Genomic DNA, 21,334 nt, shown 5'->3' with positions numbered 1-21,334 from the left:
ACTCAACACCAGGGCATCTTCTTCAGTGTAGTTGAAGCCAGACTGAGTAGCAGATGCAAAGTGGAGTGAGGAAAGTCTGTTTAATGCTCTCTATAAAAGAAGGCATTGGGAGGAGTTTATTAAGCGCTTACCATATGCGCCAGCCCCCCAAAAAGAGGGAAGAGGAGACTGAGGAAGATAGAATCCATCAAGGCTTGAGTTAGCAGCATGGCGAAATTAGAAGTGATGAGTTTATCCTGGTAGAGGCACCTTGCTCTGTGGAGCTGGAATCAGGAAGAGCAGCAGATGCAAAGGAGTGTAATTTTGGGTAAATTAACGAGTGGATGACTGAATCAATTAGGATAGGAATCGATGAACAGACTAAGAGGGTGATCCAGGAATGAAAGCTGACGTGAGCAAAGGGGCAGAAAGGACATCCACACATATATAGAATGATAAAGGGATGATGATGCACCAAAGGAAACTGAAGAATCCGTCAAATAGGTAAGAGCAGAAAGCAGTGGCCCAGAATCCAAGAGCAAGACTAGTAAATCATGTCAAAAGTTATAGAGAGGTAAAGGTGGATGGGCTAGGATAGAATCAGGAAGATGAATCTTTGTGAGTTTAAATCTAAACACTTCTAGCTGGATGACCATGAGCAACTCACTTCACTTTGTTTGCCTCAGTTTCCTCATCTGTAAGATGAGATGGAGAAGGAAATGGCCAACCATTCCAGCATCTCTGCTAAGAAAACCCTAAATGGAATCATGAAGAGTCAGAAATACTTGGAAAAAACTGAAGCACAAAAAGGAAGATGAAGACTGAGAAAAGACTATTTGGGCATGGGAAAGATCACTAGTAAAGACCTGACAGAGACATAGTTGGATGAGATCGATGATCTCTCAGATCCCTTCTAATTCTGAGATCCTATCAGTCTAGTTTCAGTAAAGTAGAAGTTGGAAGCCTGATCTTAAGTGACTAGGAAGTGAGATGTCTATCTATCTGGCTACCTATCTATATCTATATCTATATTTGTATTTATATATGTATATGTATATGTACATCAGCACTCTTTATGGTAGCAAATAATTGGGAACAAGATGGGTTCCAATATTGGAAATGTGGCAAAACAGATTGCATTACATTTAACATACATAGAACACAACAAGCATTTCATAAGTGGTACTCAACTCATGCCGGAAGATAATGCCATAATATGATACCACAAGAAATGATTTGGGGGATTCTTAGAAAGATGAAAAGACTTGTATGAAGTGGTACAGAGCAAAGAAAGTAGATCAAGGGGACATTATATACCCAGTGACTCTAGTAAAGTAAATGCAACAGTACCACAATTCTAAAAAGCAGGTGAATCGGTCCTCGAGAAAAGAAGATAAAATACATCCACTCATACGGTGGGGTAACACAGGTGTGGAATATTGTATCTACTGGCAGACGCGGTGCCTTTGTCAGTTGTTTTTGTTTAAATGTATATCTTTTGTTACATAGCAAGATTTGATAATGGGAAAGGAAGTTTACAGGGGACATGTTGAAGAACTATAAATGATGGGGAAAAATCACCACAAAGTGATTATTAAGTGCTTACTATATGCGACAGCCCTCCAAAAAGAGGGAAGAGGAGCCTAAGGGAGGTAGTATCCATCAAGGCTTGAGTTAGCAGCATGGCGAAATTAGAAGTGGTGAGTTTATCCTGTTAGAGGCACCTTGCTCTGTGGAGTTGGAATCAGAAAGAGCAGCAGATGCAAAGGAAAGAACTTGAGGAACTTGATGAAGACAAGATAAGGCAACCAGCATTTATTAGGCACTTACTCTAGGGGAGGCACTGGGCTAAGCAGTGAAGTTACAAGTGCAAACAAAAATAGTTAAGTCCCTGCTTTCAACTAGGGCCTTCTGTTGAGGAGGGGACAAAATATAGAAGATAAAAGTTTGAGGTGATCTCCCTCAAGGGTCAAGGAAAGGTCTGAGTGTTTGTACATAGCAGGGAAGGAGGAATCAATCACAAATATTTATTAAGTGCTTAGTCTGTGGCTAGGCACTTTGCTAAGCTTTGAGAAGTCAGTAGAATGAGAGATTGAAGAAGAAGGAAAAGGAGAGAATGGTTGGGTGAAGTGGCCTGGAGTCAGAGAGACCCAATTCAAATCTGGCTTTTCTAGTTTGTGATCCTGGGCAAATTACTTAATTATGATCTGCTTCAGTTTTCTCAAATGTAAAAGTAAGAAAATAACTCTCCTCAGAGTTGTGAGGATCAACTGAGATGATATTTGTAAAGCACTTTACAAACCTATTGTTTTTGTTATTAATGCTGTGACAAAGACCTGGAAGACACCAAAAAGGATGGGATTGAATGCCCAAGGAAAGTGGTTGACCTTGATGAAAAAATTGGAGATTGTCCATGTGGAAAAGTTTTGAAGTGTAGAGTAAGGGGAGATGAGGGGGCTCATAACAGATGGCCCTTTGATTTTCTCAGCAAAGTAGATGAGGTCAAATAATTTGAGAAGGATTTGGGAGTGATGTAGGGAGTCTGCAAGAAAAGTATTAGAATAACTGCAGGAAAGGGAACATCGGTGGAGGATCATGGAAGGAAAAACAAGACTGCCATGAAGTGACAGATTTGTGGTAGATGCAATGATACCCCCAAAAGAGGCCATTTGAATCAAATTAAATGGCTTTAAATTTCTGTACACAAATGAATATAATATCAGTATTCAGCAAAATGAAAAAAAAAAACTACTACGAGTGGGTACCTAGTCATGACTTGAGAAAACTTGATGGATTCTACTTGGGTCCTCAATCTCATGCCCTACTGTATCCTCCAGGAGTATGTCCTATTTATCATATCGTACTCTTCTCCCCTCTTCAATCTCTCTCATTATATTGTCTTCTTCCCTGGCGCTATAAACATAAACAGATTTCCCTCAGTCTTGATATATCCTTCCTTCCTCCCAGCAAAGAGATGATGAGGAATGTGTACAAATTTTCTGACATGGTAAACGTGCTGATTTAGTCTATTTGATTGTACTGTCACCAGATCTAAATCATCCCACTGTGTCAATACCTCCTCCTTCCAGCCCCCATTTATCTACTATCTTTCACTACAATGTAAGCTTTCTGAAGGAAGGAAGTGTCCTGCTTATTTGTATTTGTATCCCAATGCTTGTCCCAGTGCCTGGCATATAATATGTATTTAATAAACGCTCATTCTATCTGTCTGTCTGCCACAAACAAGTGAATTATTGTGTATGCAATTCAGGTCATTGGAAAGTAATAGTGATTATAAGAAGAATCTCAAAACTGTAAAAAGGAAAAGAGATACTAACCTCCAGAGACAAATTCAACTTTATAGGTCTCACTGAGACTTGGTGGGATAGCGTCCTGGGTGAGAATATCATTCTGGAAGGATATAAATTATCCAAAAAGAGTAAGATAGATGAAAGGGAAGAGGGGTAATATTGTTTATTAACAAGATAAGCTCATTTTGGTTCTCCAGGATCCAAAGGAGAAGATCATTAGGGCCAAGATCAAGAGAGGGATAAACAGAAGGAATACTATCATTTACATTGTCTGCAGACCATAAAGAAAGAAGGTGAAAAGTGAAGAGAGTTTGGGGACACACCTGATGTGAAGGCATGCTATTGCAGTGATAGGGCTTGTGATTATTCAGTTATCGGTTGTCTCTCTTTATCACACAAAGGCAGAACAGCTAAGAACATTTTACTTTGCCTTCATGCTAATGTCATCCATCCTTCAAAAGGTAGAGAAAATGCCTAGAGGAATTGCTATTTTGGATTTTGTTGTGAGCAACAAGGAGAAACTGACTGCTGGGGAGGGAAGGAAGGGAAATGATGGGAAAGTTGGAGGGTTGTTGAAAGGAGAACTATCTAAAGAGATTGATGTGGATGCACAGGCTGCTCACTAACCAACTCGGATGAATAAAGGGGGAATACAGGAGAAGAAAGTAAGAACAGAAGGCAGGTACATGACACTCCTGTAAGAATATTCCAGTCTCTCCAGCTCCTCAGAAGGCTCTGAGGCTGGTGAGGTTTATGAAGGATAGTGTCTCCTTTTATAATGCTTCCATGGAGCCGTCATCTCATCAGTGTATCTCTTTTCAACCTTCTATATTATAACCCTTTCAGATCTTCTTGTCTCATGTCAATTGGTATTTCCTAGGTGATTGCTGTGTTCTAAGCTTTGGGGCTCTTGTCTCTATGTCTTCCCTTAAATGCTCTATACAGAATCCATCCAATGTTCTGGAGGCCTTCTCTTAGGTTTTCATCATTATTCAGATATTCATAAAAAACTTGGGCAACACTTGGGGAAGTTAGATCTCAGTAGATCAGAGTGCTGGGCCTGGAGTCAGAAAGAGGAATCCAAATGCAAGCTGAGATGCTTCCTTTTTTTTGTAAACTGGGTGAATGACTTAATCCCTTAATTAGAAATTACTTTATTACCATTACAGTTATAAATGACTTAATTTCCCATAAAATGAGGATACTAATAGCATGTATCTCCCAGGGTCATTGTGAGTATGAAATAATGTATGTGTAAAGTGCTTAGCGCAGTGCCTGGAACACAGTAGGTGCTACATAAATGTTAACTGTATATTATCATCACCATTATTATTGTTACTTGGGCTTTCTTTTCTTCACCAAGTCCTCATTAAGGATGGGAGGTGACTTAGAATTCTCACAGGCTATGCCAGCAAGGTGCAAGCTCTGTCAGGTTCTACCATGTTGGAAAGGCCCCAAGTATGATCCTAGCAATAGACTGTATCTACTTTCTAAGGACCAGTCCAGCTAAGTACAGAAAGCCTTTTGTCCAGTAAGCTGGAAACAGCAAGCTGTGACCAAAGAAAAATACAAAATGGCGTAGGTTCTTCTATTTCTGTAGTAATAGTGTCAGAGATGTAGAAAGGGGGACGTAAGGTATATGAATCCCACAATTGTTAAACCATTAATAATGAATAACTTAGATATTTCCTAAATAATGACTTAAATATTCCCTACACACAATGTCCAATGACCTGCATGTTATTCTATTGAAAAGAACCAAATTACATGCTCCTTGATACTTTTTCTGCAAATAGAAAAACACAGGCAACTAAAACTAGCTCAAGGGAAGGACACAGGCTTTTCACAAAGAGGCAAAGAAAAGAGTTAGCAGGGTTGGTTCTATCCCATATCCAAAGGGAACAAAAACCATCATTTCATGAGATATTTGGTCATCCCCTATTGTAGTGCTCATGATGGATATTTGCAATGAGACCACTTTGAAGGTATTTATAGCTTACATTCCAACATCTGTTGCAGAGAATAAGGAGGTAGATAAATTCTACAAAGAATGCAGTAGGACCCTCCTAATATACTGTAATATTTGAAGATTTCAGTGTCACGGTAGGCATAGAAGGGACAGTACAAAAAAAAAAAGTGTTGGAGGACACAGTTCAGGAGCAAGAAATGAGAAGGGCAAATCACTGATTATTAATATTTTCTCAAGAAGAGAGTTGAAAGGTGAAGGATATGGTGGATCCTAATTAGAATCACAGATTTTGAGCCAAAAGAGACCTGAGAAGGCATCAGTCTCATTTAACATGTGAGGAACCTGAAAATGAGAAAAAAATATTAAGTGACTTGCTCAGGGTCATATAGCTAGTAATTGTGCAAAGTGGAAATCCTCCCCCATTCTTTCTTCTGGATCCATTTAAAATGCTGGTTCCTTGTTGCCTTTGTTTCCCCAGCTGGAAAGACCTGAACCCTGAATTGTATAGTTAGAGTCACTAACTGTACAACCTTGCGCAATTTGCTTAACCCCTATTTACCTCAGTTATTTTTTCATCTGTAAGACAAGGATAAAAATAGCACTCACTTCTCCGTGTTGTTGTGAGGATCAATTGAGATTATATTTGTAAAGCATTTAACACAGTGCTTGGTACATAGTAGGTGCTGCATAAATGAAAGCTATTCTCATTATTATTTATTCAGCATACTACACTGCTTCTCATGGAAGCTGAAAGTGTTAAATGCTTATAGACAGGAAATGACTGGTTACCAAGGTGAGAGCCTTTTCCAAATCAGCTGCGTGTGTAGTTCAATCCATAGATTTGTCATAGTAAAATGAACGCACCAAAATCAAAATTAACAACAAATTAGAAGAAAAGGGGAAGAAGTATTGAGGCAAAAAACAACCTAATCTATGTAAATAAGCTGTCTCCAAATAATTCATGGATAAAAGAAATGGCATTAATACAGATTATTACCATTTCTTAATGATGCTTAGAATATAAACTAAATATTACAATGAGGATACCAGAAGATCCTAGAAACTGTCTCCATCAGTAAATACTTGATCTTCTTGTTAAGGGTAAAGGTTTGATAGTCAAGGGCAAGAAAGAATATATTGTACAATCCTACAGAAGAGGATGATGGAAGAAATAGAGTATTATTGCCTAATAAAATAGTAAGGTGAGAAAAACAAATTTAAGGAGACAAACTGTATGCCCATCAACTTGGGAATGATAGATTATGGTACACAAATACAGGGAATATTGTATTTTTTAAATTATGAGTACAAAGAACTCAGAAAAACATGGGAAGATTTGCATGAGCTGATTCAGAGCAAAGATGAAACCAAAGAAGATGGATGCTGAGATCCTCCAGATGTCTTTGTTTGCAGATAATATTATGCTGATTGCATCCAGCTCTGGGACACTGCTGAGCTTCTTTGCAGATATTCATAATAGCACAAAATACCTTAGCCTAACTATTCACAAAGGAGTAAACGAGATGAAGGATATCTATCATCTAAAATAAGATATGAGATCGCATGGACAATCAATCGTTCAACTGAGATGGTGCATCAATACATAAATCTTAGACAGACACTTCAGATAGACAATAAACTGGGACCAGAAATGTACAGAAGGAAGAGTGGGCTGGGTTGACTTTGGAAAATTGTGCAACATTTTTAATATCCTCAAGCTTTCTCTTGAAACAAAAGCCCACCTTTTTTACATCAATATTCTTCCATGATGCTAAATGGCCATGAATCATAGAATACCACAGTCTCTAAAGAATTAAAATTGTGGGTCACCTAAGACGCAATGGAGAGGACCGTGGGGGACATTAACATAATGCAACATGTTCACAATGAAGACTTGCACAGAAGAAATGGCATAAAGGATGTCATCAGAGAGAAGGGGCCAGTCATGCTGGCAAAAGGGAAACCAATGGCTGTTAGTATTTGTGTTCTATTGCTGTACGTGGAATGTTGAGCACAACTACTTCATGCTTTAAGGGTCTGTGATTTAATCAGTGAGCAATCCTAACCTGCAGTGGCCCAGATTGTAGCCCCCTGTGACTTACTGTGCTTCAGGAACTACTACGTCTGAGACTGAGTCAGACATAGGCTGAGTCTTTCTGCCTTAGCTACACTGGTTCCTAGGAGTCAGTGCAGCCCATCATTAAGCCCTCCAACTCCACTGATCTAGCCTTTGAGAAATGAGGGTTAACTCTGTGCCTTGAAGAAGGTTTGGGAAAAGACTTCAAGGAAAGATCAATGGCAAGGCACTTGAATGTCAAATACTAAAAGGGAATCCTTCCCACCCTTTCTTCTGGGTCCATTATAAATGCTGGCTCCCTGTCTCCCTCCTCCAGGAAAACCTTTCCCTGTTCCCCCCAGCTGGAAAGATTCTCCTCTGATTGTACCACTTTATGCCCTCACTATGTAGTTTTCATCTTTCCTTTTGAGTTATGGTCATTTATATACATGTCATGTCTTCTGAGTCAGCTTGAACCTCCTTGAGAGCAGGGACAGAGTTTTATTTGATTCTGCTTCTCTCCCAGTACCTAGCACCAGGTTGAGTACATAATAAGGTTTGTAGGGGTTGAATGAGTGAAAAAAAATTCTCTCTTATGGGTCTGGCTTTTAATTTAACACCCATCTATTTCAGGACTACCATGCGCAAAGGCAGTCCGAGTTAGGAGCAGCATGGGTTTTGGAGTCAGAGGATCTGGACTCCCCCATATAATACAGGGTAGTTCATGCCCCTCGATGAGTTTTATTTTCCCCAATATGTAAAATGAATTGAACTCTAAAGTCCTCCCCATCTTTGACATCAGATATTCTCAGATTTCACCCAATTCTGATGGTTCTTGTGCTCAAGTGTATCTTAGGTGCTTCTGCGCTTATCACAATGCTTAATAAACGTTTCTTGCCTAAAAGGGCCCACCCAGTTCTGAAATTCTGTTTGAATATTCTTTATTCTTCCCAGCTTGATGTTCTAAAGCTCCTTTTGGCTTGAACACTCTCTTCCTTGTACCTTGACATCTATGTTCTAAGATCCTTTCCAATTCTGACAATATATTTTCTGAGGTCCCTCCCAGTTCTGATGACTCATGCATTCATCTCCTTTCCCATTCGAACGGTCCCCGATTGCCATTCTGTGATGGTCCCTGCAGCCCTGGGCTTCTGGGTTCTAAAGTCCCCACCAACTCCAAAGTCTGGGCTTCTGAGGTCTCCTGTAGTCTGAAGGCTCCGTAGACCCAGGGGCCCTAACGTTCCGGGTGCAGAAGCCCCTCCCAACCCCGACACTGCGTGCTCGAGCTCCCTCCCAGCTGTGCTAGTCCATCTTCTTGGTTCTAATGCCCTTTGTTCTTCAGCCCCTGCCAGGCCTCCAGCCTCCCATCCTATGATGTGGTGCCTGACATTCTTTCCCTGGAAATCCATCCCCCTCTGGGCTAGGCTAAGTCAGCCCCCTGCTTGAAAGCGGAGGCCCCTACCCACCCTGCCCGCCACAGTGACCAGGGCCCCCGGCGGGCAGCTCCCTCCCTCCCTCCCTCTTTCCCTCTAAACCCCGGGAACCAGGAGACCCTTCCAGCTCCCAGGCTGGGCCCCTGCCGCCATCGGAGGGTGCCAGGCCCATAAAGGCTGGGGAGGCCACCAGCGAGGGCTGGGAATGGGGCCCGCCGCGGACCCTAGCACAGAAAAGGGCTTCAGAGCTGAAAGCCGCAGCTGTTGGGGCCTCCCGGCCTGGCTGCCCCGCCCTGGCGGGAAGACAGTCTCCACCCGGGGATGGGAGGGAGGGCGGCTGGGCAGCCTGCCAGGCTCCCCAAGCGCGTAGGCTGGGGAGGCCCCGGCGGGGAGGCGCTGGCTGGGGCCCTCCCGGCCAGCCCGGCCCCGCCAGACGTTTGCAGAGGCCCCGCGCCAAGGCCGCCGCCGCCCCCGCCCCCGCCCCCAAACCCCGGCCCCTCGCCTGAGATGGCTGGGCGGGGAGCCAGGCTCAGCCGCTCCCATAAGGCACCGCGGCACTGCGGCATGGGCACGGCCGAGGGGGGGGGCACTGCGGCAACTGCAGCTGCTGTTGCTACTCGGCTGCCGGCAGGGTCCGCCACGCCCAAACGCATCATCCCCCTCCCGGCCCAGAGCCGAGAACAGCCGGGCTCGGGTCCGCAACAGCTGCCTCAGGGTCCCCTGAGCAGCCCGGCTAAGGGCTGGGAGTGGGGAGAGGGTGTGGGAGGTGGGGTCCACAGGGCTAGGGGGCAGGAGGTGGGGTTCGTGGGCTGGGGTCCGCCACCACCTCCAGACCCGGTTCGCCGCCGCCGCAGCCACACAGGTGGGGTCCGCGGTCCCCCTGCAAAGTCTCCTTGGCCCAAATATCGGCAGTGAGTTTATCAAATTAGCTCGTCACCCTAGTCCCCCCCTGGCTGGGGCCTGCAGACCCCCAGACCCCCGGGGCGGACCCAGCTGGTCCGCTCCGTCACAACCCCTGATTGGCAGCTGCGGCCAACCGCAGGTGGCGCGCTCCAGGCGTCCTGACGTCAGTGCGGGACCCAGCAGCCCAGGGGCTCTCTTTTATTAATAATTAATAACAGCCCTCCCCCACCCCCTGGCGCTTCCCGGCCCCAAGCGTTATTTTTGCCAGCATTCTTTCATTTGAGCCTCCCTCCAGCCATGTGACTGGGGCGGGCGCCAAGGCCAGCGGGCCAGGGCTCCTGCGCATGCGCCCTGGGCAGGGCCAGCGTGGCAGCTGCTGCCACGGTGGCGGCTGCTGCGGGTAGGCGGCGGCCACTTCCGGGGAAGCTGTCTTCCGGGGGGCGGGGGGCGGGCCCAGTGCAGATGCTGCTGTCACTCTGCGGCCAAGGCCGAGGCCAAGGACGGATGCGCACGCAGCTTTGCTACATTGACACCTGCTGTCTGAGCTAGACAAGCAGGCAGGCCCTAAAAGGGATAACGCGGGCCTGCAGAAAGCCGCAGCGGGCCAGGCCTAGAGCCACCCAGTCACCCCGCGGCGGCGGCTCAGCCCCCCGACTCAGGCAAGGGGGCCGAGCCCAGGGAGGGCTTCATGCTCGTAGCCCGGAGCTGGGGCTGTAAAATGATTCAGAGAGAAGCCAGTCCATTTTATATGGGAGGAAGCATAGGCCCGAGGGAGGCTACGGCCCCCTCAAAAAAAGGGGCAGAGGCAGAACTGGAACTCGGGCCTTCTGTCTGCAGGCCCATCGCAGGCCTGGGGATTTGTGCAGCAAATCCAGTCACCCTAAGCTAGCCCCCTCTTCTGCCGCTGGTGGCTCCCCTCTGAGGCACAGGTTCTTCCTCTGCCAAGTGGGTGACCTGAACGCTACCAGCCTCAGGAAGTCTCAGGAATAAAAGGAGAGAACCATCTCACATATCCTTAGCTCCTCGTGTAGTTCTCCATCATATAAATCCTTAATAAACATTTGTTCATTGGTGGTTAATTAAGACTGAAGAGTAATATACTCTTTTTTTCAATAATATGTTGTTTATTATAATATCCCAGAATAATAAAGTTAGGAAAGACCTGAGGAGGGCATTCATTTAATCCAGGGGGTTTTTAATCTAGTATACACATATGGAGAGATTTCAGGGAGATCTATGGACTTGGATAGGAAAATTTCTCTGTATTTTCATTAACTTTAGCATTTACATATGCATATATATATACATATTATTATTATTTTAAAAACCCACAATTCTGTGTAGTGGTTCACTTTCTTTGCCAAGTCTTGAAGGGCATACAGAACTCTAGGAAGGTGAGGAATCCCTGGTCTGGTCCAACCTATTTGAACCTCTAAAAAGTGGTCATCCAGGTGATACTTGAAGATCAGGAAGGGAAATCCAGGACCTTCCTCCAGGGGTCACCCAAGCCACTTCTCAAAGAGTTTGGAAGAGTATAGTCTTCTTGTTTAAATTTGCATCTTGGCACCTTTCAACCCTTCCTGGTTCTGCTCTGCGGGTTCGATTGAACCAGGCAACAGATCTTCTGGGCTTTGAACTGAGCTCTTCCATTCCCCTTGGCTCTCCACAGATCCTCCTATGGGGTGACCCTCACGTGGAATGAACTCAAGGCTCTTCACCAGCCTAGCCATGTATGGTCATGTAGTTGGATAATATTAGCATCCAAATGGCCACTTACATACCCTAAGCCTTACCTCCTAAGTTATAGACAGGTCGCCATGTGCAGCTGTCGGACAAAATCACGAGGTCTGCTCTATGGACACCCTCTCTCCTTGTAAGGTAAAGTCGAGAAGTTCCCATGACATAGGATAGGGGAAGCAATTTAAAACCAACTGCGCCTGAATGTGCGCTATTATTATTCCTTTCTGACAGATAAGGAAAGCAAAGCCAAACATAAAAAAAGAAAGGAGCACCACCCAAGCCATCTTTATGATTGGGTGGAGGTCAGATTTTGGCTCTGCCCCAGAGATCTGACCTTTTTCTCCCTTCCTTCTTGGAAGAGTAACATGTGGAGAAGACTTCCCAACCCTGAAGGATGTCCCTGAGAATGAAGGATTTTTTTTTTAATGGAAGAAGCATAGAAACAGAAGAGTCCTAACATGGTTGGACTAGAGGTTTGGACTGGACGAGAGGTTCTCACTTGTTCCTCCCCAGCCGATTCGGGAGGTAGCCTGAGGTCCGAAAGCATGCAGAGTCTGTGGATAATCCCCATGTTCTGTGGATGTTTGTCCCATACATAAGACTGAGAACATATTTATATACTTGTACAGGCGTGTTCTAAGAACATGAACATCTGTGCTTGTATAGGTGTGGTCATGTTCCCATACATGGTACTCTGTTTATAGGTGTGTGTGTACGGCATGAGAGGCAGTGTGACATGGTGGACAGAGAGCTCTCCTTGGAGAGTCTGGAGGTCCTGGATTCTAGTTAAGCCTCTGATTCACCTAGGCAATGCCTCCAAGAAAGTGTCGATCAGCATTGGAAGAGGGAGTTTCCTCATGGAGAGTATCTTTCACCAATGAAATCAGTGTCCAGCCCTACCTTGGGGTGTGAATCATTCACACAGATAACAAGCAGTTCTCCCAATCAGGAAAATCTAAGTTCAAGAGGTGTTTCTAACATACCCTAGCTGTGGGAGTCTGGGCAGGTCTTTTCTCAGGCTTCCATCCCAGGTTTAGGCCAAAAAATAAAATTGGTTTATGGGAAAGGGAAAGAAACAACAGTTGAGTAAGTGGCTACAATGTGGCAAGCACAGTCCTCAGTGCTTTACAAATTTTCTCATTTGATTCTCACCACAACCTTTTGAGATAGATACTATTATCAACCCCATTTTACCATTGAGAAAACTAAGGTAGAAGTGAAAGTGACTTGCCCAGAGTCACTTAGCTTGTAAGCATCTGAGTTTGGATTTGAACTCAGGTCTTCTTGATTACAGGCCCAGGACTCTAACCATTGTGTTGGGGTTCAAAGAAAATCCTCAAAGTTTAGGGTTGCAGACCAGTGTCGTGAGCTATCTCAAAAGAATTTGCAGGCTTGAACCCATCTCCAGGTCAAGGGGCAAAGTTTGCTATAATTGAAATGCCAATTGAAGCCGGCTAAGTTCCAAAAGAATTTAGTAAAGAACCAGAAACAAGCAGATAAATTTATATAAAAGTTAGAGAGAGCAGGAGCTAAATATTACTTATTTGCTCATTTTCTGGTTTACCATAGGTTTGAGGGGTGGTCTATTCACTTTTGTCTCAGGAACTTTGTTATCACTGATCAATAGATTATTTATCTGACAGTCAGCAATGTTTGTAGGATTATAGTACTCCTAAAGTCAGAGGACCTCAAGATTATCACTACAACTTCCCTAAAAGTTAGGGGGAAATATATATATAAAAACTCTATTACTGCCAAGGTTAACCTTAGGGTTATCGACAAATTGTTTATCTGACAATCACTAATATGTGTCCTAGGGTCAGGGCCCCAGGATAATTGTGACATTTCCTTAGAAGTTGTACCCCATCAATTGCACTACTTAATTGACAGTATATTGGCACAGATCCAGTTCAATGTCAGTCAATCAAAAAGCACTTATCAAGCACATATTATGCTCCAGTCCCTCTACTAGACCTCCAAGCCATCCCCTCTTTTTAACTTCCCTCTTGCTTTCAAAAACACTCTCACCCTTCCAGGTGCCCAGACTCACAGCCTTCTCAAACAAGATGCTCCATTTCCCAACTCTGCATTTTCATGGGTTGTCCATCATGCCTGGAATTCTTTACCCTTTACTGATTCCTAGCTTTCTCAAGTTTTTCCTAAAATCTCTCCTTCTGCAGAAAGCCTTTTTGTATTTCCCTAGATATTGGTGTCTTTTTCCCTCTGAGATTATCTCCAATTTCTCAAATGTAGATTTTGTTTACAGTAACCAAACACTTATTATGCATCAGGCTTTGTGCTAAACTATAGGTATACAAAGAAAGGCAAAAATAGTTCCTGTCCTCAATGCACCTACAATTTAATGCAGGGAAATGATAATAAAACTATTTCCACACAAGAAACATATATATAAATTGGAGATAAACTCAGAGGGAAGGCCCTAACATAGGAATTAAGAACTTCTTGCAGAAGGTAAGATTTTTTTTTCAAGGCAATCTGGGGTTAAGTGACTTACTCAAGACCACATTGCTTTGGGTCTGAGGCTAATTTTCAGCATCCTAACTCTATCCACTTTGCCCCCTAGCTGTCTCACCCTATGTTTTTTAGGTGAAACTTAAAGGAAGTCAGGAAAGGCAAGAAGTGGAGATGAGTATTCCAGACACTCGGGACAGCCAGGAAAAACATTCAGAATACAGAGATGGGACCTTGTTTGAGAAACAGTAAAGAGACCAATGTTGCTGGAACTGAGAGTACAGAGAAAAAGTAAGGTATAAGAAAATTGGAAAGATAGGGCTGGGTTATATATATATGAAACCCAATCAGAAGTTTTGATCCTGGAGACAATAAGACGTCACTGGATTTTAACAGGGAGTTACAAGTAAGACCTGTACTTTAGGATGATCACTCAGATGGCTAAGTGGGATAGAGATGAATGGAGAGAACCTAGAGGGAGGGAAGCCAGTCAAAAGGCTTTTGAAGTATTCTAAGCATGAGGTGATAAAAGACTGCACCAGGTTGATGGCAATGTCAAAGGAAGGGTGGGGTGTAGGAAAGATGCTGAGAAAGTTAGAATCAACAGGACTTATAAACTGACTGGGAGCTTGAGAGAGAGTGAGGAATCAAGGATAACCCCAGGTTGTGAGTCTGAATGACTGGGAGCATAGTATCCTTAACAGTGATAGGGAAACTCAGATATAAGGGGAGCATTTGGAGTAAAAGGTGAATCCTATTTTAGACATGTTGAATTTGGAGAGTCTATGAGACATCTGATTGGAAATATCCACTAGGACGGCTTGTGAAATGGTATAGATGTTCAAAAGAGAAACTAGGGTTAAGGGTTATTTGCATAGAAATGATAAATTACATATAGATATACACACATATGATTGGATCTGTGATATATAATGAGATAATACATAAAATGAGATGATATTTATAAAGCATTTTATAAAATTTAAAACCCTATATAAATGCCAATGTATAATTGCATTTATGATATAATGGTATAAAATATGTATAATTTTCATGTACATGTTTTTGGATAAATACCTACATCTGTGTGTCTACCTACATGTTTTTATTAGTAAATTATCATTTCATATTGTATCTCATCCTTGGATGTATCTGTGTCTTATTAACCACCTAGATATTGTATTTCATAAAAATAGGATCTGAATCTTAGTTAACATATACTTATGACTGGATCTGTGATATATATAATGAGATAATACATAAAATGAGATCATATTTATAAATCATTTTATAAAATTCAAAACCCCATATAAATAACAATGATTATACATATATTCATGTATAGGTGTATGGATAAATACCATACCTATATCTGTGTGTCTACCTACATGTTTTTATTAGTAAATTATCATTTCATGTTGTATCTCACCCTTGGATGTATCTGTGTCTTATTAACCACCTAGATATTGTATTTCATAAAAATAGGATCTGAATCTTAGTTAATATATACTTATGACTGGATCTGTGATATATATAATGAGATAATACATAAAATGAGATCATATTTATAAATCATTTTATAAAATTCAAAACCCCATATAAATAACAATGATTATACATATATTCATGTATAGGTGTATGGATAAATACCATACCTACATCTGTGTGTCCACCTACATGTTTTTATTAGTAAATTATCATTTCATGTTGTATCTCACCCTTGGATGTATCTGTGTCTTATTAACCACCTAGATATTGTATTTCATAAAAATAGGATCTGAATCTTAGTTAATATATACTTATGACTGGATCTGTGATATATATAATGAGATAATACATAAAATGAGATCATATTTATAAATCATTTTATAAAATTCAAAACCCCATATAAATAACAATGATTATACATATATTCATGTATAGGTGTATGGATAAATACCATACCTACATCTGTGTGTCTACCTACATGTTTTTATTAGTAAATTATCATTTCATGTTGTATCTCACCTTTGGATGTATCTGTGTCTTATTAACCACCTAGATATTGTATTTCATAAAAATAGGATCTGAATCTTAGTTAATATATACTTATGACTGGATCTGTGATATATATAATGAGATAATACATAAAATGAGATCATATTTATAAATCATTTTATAAAATTCAAAACCCCATATAAATAACAATGATTATACATCTATTCATGTATAGGTGTATGGATAAATACCATCCCTACATCTGTGTGTCTACCCACATGTTTTTATTAGTAAATTATCATTTCATGTTGTATCTCACCCTTGGATGTACCTGTGTCTTATTAACCACCTAGCTATTGTATTTCATAAAAATAGGATCTGAATCTTAGTTAATATATACTTATGACTGGATCTGTGATATACATAATGAGATAATACATAAAATGAGATCATATTTATAAATCATTTTATAAAATTCAAAACCCCATATAAATAACAATGATTATACATATATTCATGTATAGGTGTATGGATAAATACCATACCTATATCTGTGTGTCTACCTACATGTTTTTATTAGTAAATTATCATTTCATGTTGTATCTCACCCTTGGATGTATCTGTGTCTTATTAACCACCTAGCTATTGTATTTCATAAAAATAGGATCTGAATCTTAGTTAATATATACTTATGACTGGATCTGTGATATACATAATGAGATAATACATAAAATGAGATCATATTTATAAATCATTTTATAAAATTCAAAACCCCATATAAATAACAATGATTATACATATATTCATGTATAGGTGTATGGATAAATATCATACCTATATCTGTGTGTCCACCTACATGTTTTTATTAGTAAATTATCCTTTGATATTGTCTCATCCTTAGATGTATCTGTGTCTTATTAACCTATTAAATGTTGTATTCCATAAAAATGGGGCCTGAATCTTAGTTAAATTATGTATCACCCTTGATGCCCAGGAGAAGGCTCTGTGACAAGAAGACCCTTTAGAAAATGTCGTTTGTCATTGCTTTCATACCTGTGTCTGTGCTTATGATTCCATGTGAAACTATGTCTCTTTTTGTATGTTTGCTTAGTCACTCAATTCTGTGAATGTGTGTCAATCAACAAGAATTTATCCTCCTTCCTCAGGTGTCACTGGTTGTCAACGTGGCCAGTGAGTGTGGCTACACAGACCAGCACTACCGAGCCCTTCAGCAGCTGCAGCGGGAGCTGGGCCCACACCATTTCAACGTGTTGGCCTTTCCTTGCAACCAGTTTGGGCAGCAGGAGCCAGACACCAACAAGGAGATCGAAAACTTTGCGCGGAAGACTTATGGAGTTTCTTTCCCCATGTTCAGCAAGATCGCTGTCCGTGGTGCTGGGGCCAATGCTGCCTTCAAATATCTAATTGGTGAGCTATGTCCCTAAGGAGCTCAGGACCCGTCTAGCCATCCTAGCGAATGGTGTCTCGGGTTTCTCTGGTTCCTCTTATTCAAAACAATCCTAGGAGCATTTATAAAACCTCTGCCACATACTGGCAAGTCCCCCTCAGTGCTTTGGGCAACTTAGGGAGACAAGTACTTAATAAATGCTTGTTGGACTGAATTGAGTTTGTTGATCTGTAAATACATGTTTAAGCTCAGATTTGAACTCATGAAAAAGAGTCTTCCAGAGACTACAGTCTCAGTGACACCTTGCTTTCCCAGTACAAAGAATACCAGACATGGAATCAGGAGACTTGAGTTCAAATCCCCAACTATGGGATCATGGACAATCCTGTCACTTCTTTAATGGTACCCACCTCAAAGGCTTGTATTGAGGAAAGCACTAACCCTAACCCTAACCCTCACTCATCAGCTAAAAATAAAGGAAGAAACCCCAAATCACACATTTGGAAGGAGCCTCAAAAGCCATATAATTCAATTGATATCTGACTTGGAATCTTTTCTAAAATATCCCTTGAATTTGGCCACTCTCACTACCAAGGCAATGCTCTCAGGAAAGAATCAGAAAGACACTGAGGGGTCAGTGATGGAACAGAATAGTTTGTGGTATTATTCTTCTCAGGACATAGAGTATTTTTTCACAGGTTCAGAGTTAGAGGGATGAGTGCTAATGGGGAAATTTCAGGAGTGGAGGAAACAGGAAGCAATTGAAGTAAGAAGATAGAAGGTCCTGTCCATGGAAAATAGGAAACCCTTGTGTCCCCTCTTCCCCTATCCAAAGATCCACCTGATTTTATGTACTTTTCTCATCTTCCTTTTTACCCAGAATCCTCCGGGGAAGAACCAACTTGGAATTTCTGGAAGTACTTAGTCGCCCCGAATGGAAAAGTGGTGGGAGCCTGGGACTCAACTGTATCAGTAGAAGAAATTCGACCCAAGATCCACGAGCTCGTGGGGAAGCTCATCGTGGGGAAGAAGGAAGAATTATAATCATTCCTGACTTCACAGTGTCAAATGTGAATGCCAAATGTGAATGCCAGATTTTTTTCTTACAGGTGCCTTTCAGGAATAGATTATTCCTTCCTTGCTCTGCAAGCCCAGGGAGAAAAACTTGGGTTTTTAGAGATATATTCTACTTTTAATCTAGACAGAGCCAATAAGAACTTGAGACCAATAAGAATTCAGCAGTTTATAAGATATTGGCTACCAATATCTCAGAATCTCTTCCAAGTAATGCGGTGAGACCAATAAATGATCAATAGCCTATAAGAAACATAACCAATAAGGTCTCAGCAGCCAATAAGAAGTTGTGGCCAATAAAAATTCTTTATCGGTTTATAAGAAGTTTGACTACTGAGATCTTAGTAACTAATAAGGACTCAGCAGCCTTTACAAACTTCTGGTCAGTCAGAAGACAAGAGGTGATAGTTACTTGTAGCCCATAAGAATTCCTCATCAGCCTATGAGAATTTGCAGTTATTAAGTTCTGAATAGTCAGTGATCAATAAAGATTCATCAGTCTATAAGAACTTGTGGCTACTAAAATCTCAGTAAACATTAAAAACTTGAGGCCAATAAGGACTCAGAAACATGAAAGAATAAGCCCTCAATAGCCAATAATAACTCATGAACATAACGAACTCATGAACAAAAAGAACTTATAGCCAATAAGAACTTTTTGACCAATCAAACCTCACTAGCCAATAAAAATTGTAGCCAATAGAAACTCACAATCGAAAGGAACTAACCAACTAGTCAGAATTCTCTGCCAAGAAGAAGTTACCAGTCAACTTCAAATGCCCATATGAGCAGTCCTGGGAGTAAGTGCTAGAGAAAATGGGGAAGAGATAATGAAAGAGCCTAGTGCCTATGGAAGGAGGAAGGAGAGGAAAAAGGAGGGGTGAAGGATCCTGGTAAATAAATATGGAATCCCCAGGATGATTCCTACTATTAAGAAGACGAAAGTGGAAGTAAGGAATCCTGGTGCTAATCCCAAGTATGGGACCAACACAATGTCCCTCTGTGATCTTGCATAAATTGCTTCCTTTCTCTGAATTTCATTTTCCCCACTTGTACATGGGGCCTGGTTGAACTAGATGGTCTCTGATGCTCCTTCTACTCTTAACATCCCAAGGGTTCTTGATGGTATCTCCTTACCATGCTCTGCTATGAGACCATTGTGACCATGAAGCTAACCTTTCCCCCCTAGGACTTTGCTCATCACAGATCTCTTTATAGGTTGGCCTGAAACAAAAAGGTGCTACTTTCTGCAAAGTCCCACATGGGCCTAGGAAGTAGGGTAAGGAAGGAGCTGGTCTGCCACAGTTGGGATCCAATTCACAATGCCCCACCTATTATTCACAATATGTTACAGTGGAGAGAAGGGGGACCCTGGAGACCATGTAGTTCAAGCCCCCAGAATCTCCTCAGACCTTCTGAATTCTAAGGACCCTCAAGAGACCATCAGAACCTGAATAAAAGTCACTACCACTAAAGGGGCTCCTGTAGGCTTTTAAATATTCTTGACCTACACCCTCTCATTGGATCTGGACCAATCTACCTGAACATGAATCCCCTCCCGTGCCTTGACCACAATCACACAGCAAATCAGGCAGAGCCAGAAGTAGCCCCCAGCCTTCCTGTTTGGGCACTTGCCTAACCCTGCCCACCTTTTACCAGCTCAGTTCCCGAGGAGCAAAGCTGATTCATTAGCATGTTAGCAGCTCTTTTGTTGCCTTTTTAGAGAAGGAAGAGCAGGAGGAAACTGGGGGCGAGAGTGGGAAAGAGATTTGGGCCAGGTCACAGTGAGTTAGGGAGGGAGAGAGAGGTCTATCAACTCCTAATCTCCCACACCGCTCTTCCTAATCCCTTAACAATAAGCTAAATGCTACCTGCCCGTAGCCATGGTCACACTGACGGTGTCCAGAGCAGAGGGCACGCCTGCCTGACTGTGGGGCCCAGCTCTTCCTTGGTGCTGATTTTACCCTCAATGATGACTCACCTCATGTATGCAAACACATCCATTTTGATAATAAAGGCCTGTGGAAAACAAAACCTGCCAAGAGCTCTTGAGTTCTGGGAATTACAAAGGAGCAAAACTGACCATAAACCCAGCCTTTCAGAGTGAGGTAGAACACCAGGTGAAAAGTGTCAGAATTATTAGAGACTTCCAAAAATAACCCCATCAAATGGCAGCACTTGGAATGACCTTAGATTGTAGAGCATGGAATCATAGGACACAAAGTGTTAGGATTGGGAGTGACCTTAGAATGTAAAAGTTAGAACATAGAATATGAGAATTGAGAATTACCTTAGAGCAGTGGTTCTCAAAATTTTGTTTTCAGTATCTTTATCCTATTAAAAATTATTGAGGATCTCTCCAAATAATTTTTGTTTATCTGAATTATATTTATAGACATTTACCATATTGGAAATAAAAACTATTTTTGAATTTGTAGACCCTCTAAAAGGGTTTGAGAGATCTCCAGGATTCTCTAGATGATACTTTGAGAACCACTGGCCATTAGAACATAGGATGTTAGAACATACAATATTACTTTAGAGGCAGTATGTAATATTAGAAGATAGAATATTACAGTTATAAATACCTTAAAATCTAAAGCATTAGAGCATAAAATATTAGGACTGGTGGTAACCTTATTACCGAGAATGTTAGAGAACATTAGTGTTGTAAATGACTTCAGGACCTAGAATACTAGAACTTAAGTATAAAATGTTATAACTGAAGGTAACCTTAGAATACTGACAAAGAATATTATCATTAGACCAAGTAACATTAAAACATAGGATGGTAGGATTGGAGATAACCTTATAATATACAGAGTGTTAGAACACAGAATGTTAGAGCTGTAATAAGGCTTAGGAATTGGAGCATTAAAACATGGATATTATACCATAAATGGTTAGAGCCGTAAATGACTTTAAAATATTAGACTTGGAAGGGACCTTAGAGCACAGAATGTTAGCATATAAAATTTGATAGCGGGAGGAACTTAGAATAGACTTAGAACA

General features: G+C 41.6%; 1 protein-coding gene across 1 annotated transcript in view; it reads left to right on the top strand.

Annotated features, from left to right (window-relative positions):
* The window catches only part of GPX7 (glutathione peroxidase 7), a 47,737-nt gene extending 27,381 nt beyond the window's left edge, over positions 1 to 20,356 (top strand). Inside the window, exons 2-3 of the mRNA XM_051999681.1 lie at positions 17,007 to 17,268; positions 18,129 to 20,356. Of these exons, the coding sequence (XP_051855641.1) occupies positions 17,007 to 17,268; positions 18,129 to 18,292 (426 nt within the window). The 3' untranslated portion in view covers positions 18,293 to 20,356. The remainder of the gene's footprint in view (positions 1 to 17,006; positions 17,269 to 18,128) is intronic.
* The last annotated feature ends 978 nt before the right edge of the window (positions 20,357 to 21,334 follow it).

Source organism: Antechinus flavipes, chromosome 4 (genome assembly GCF_016432865.1).
Source record: "Antechinus flavipes isolate AdamAnt ecotype Samford, QLD, Australia chromosome 4, AdamAnt_v2, whole genome shotgun sequence".
NCBI lineage: Eukaryota > Metazoa > Chordata > Mammalia > Dasyuromorphia > Dasyuridae > Antechinus > Antechinus flavipes.
Note: the sequence above shows the minus strand (reverse complement) of the source record. Positions and strands in the feature narration are given on the sequence as shown.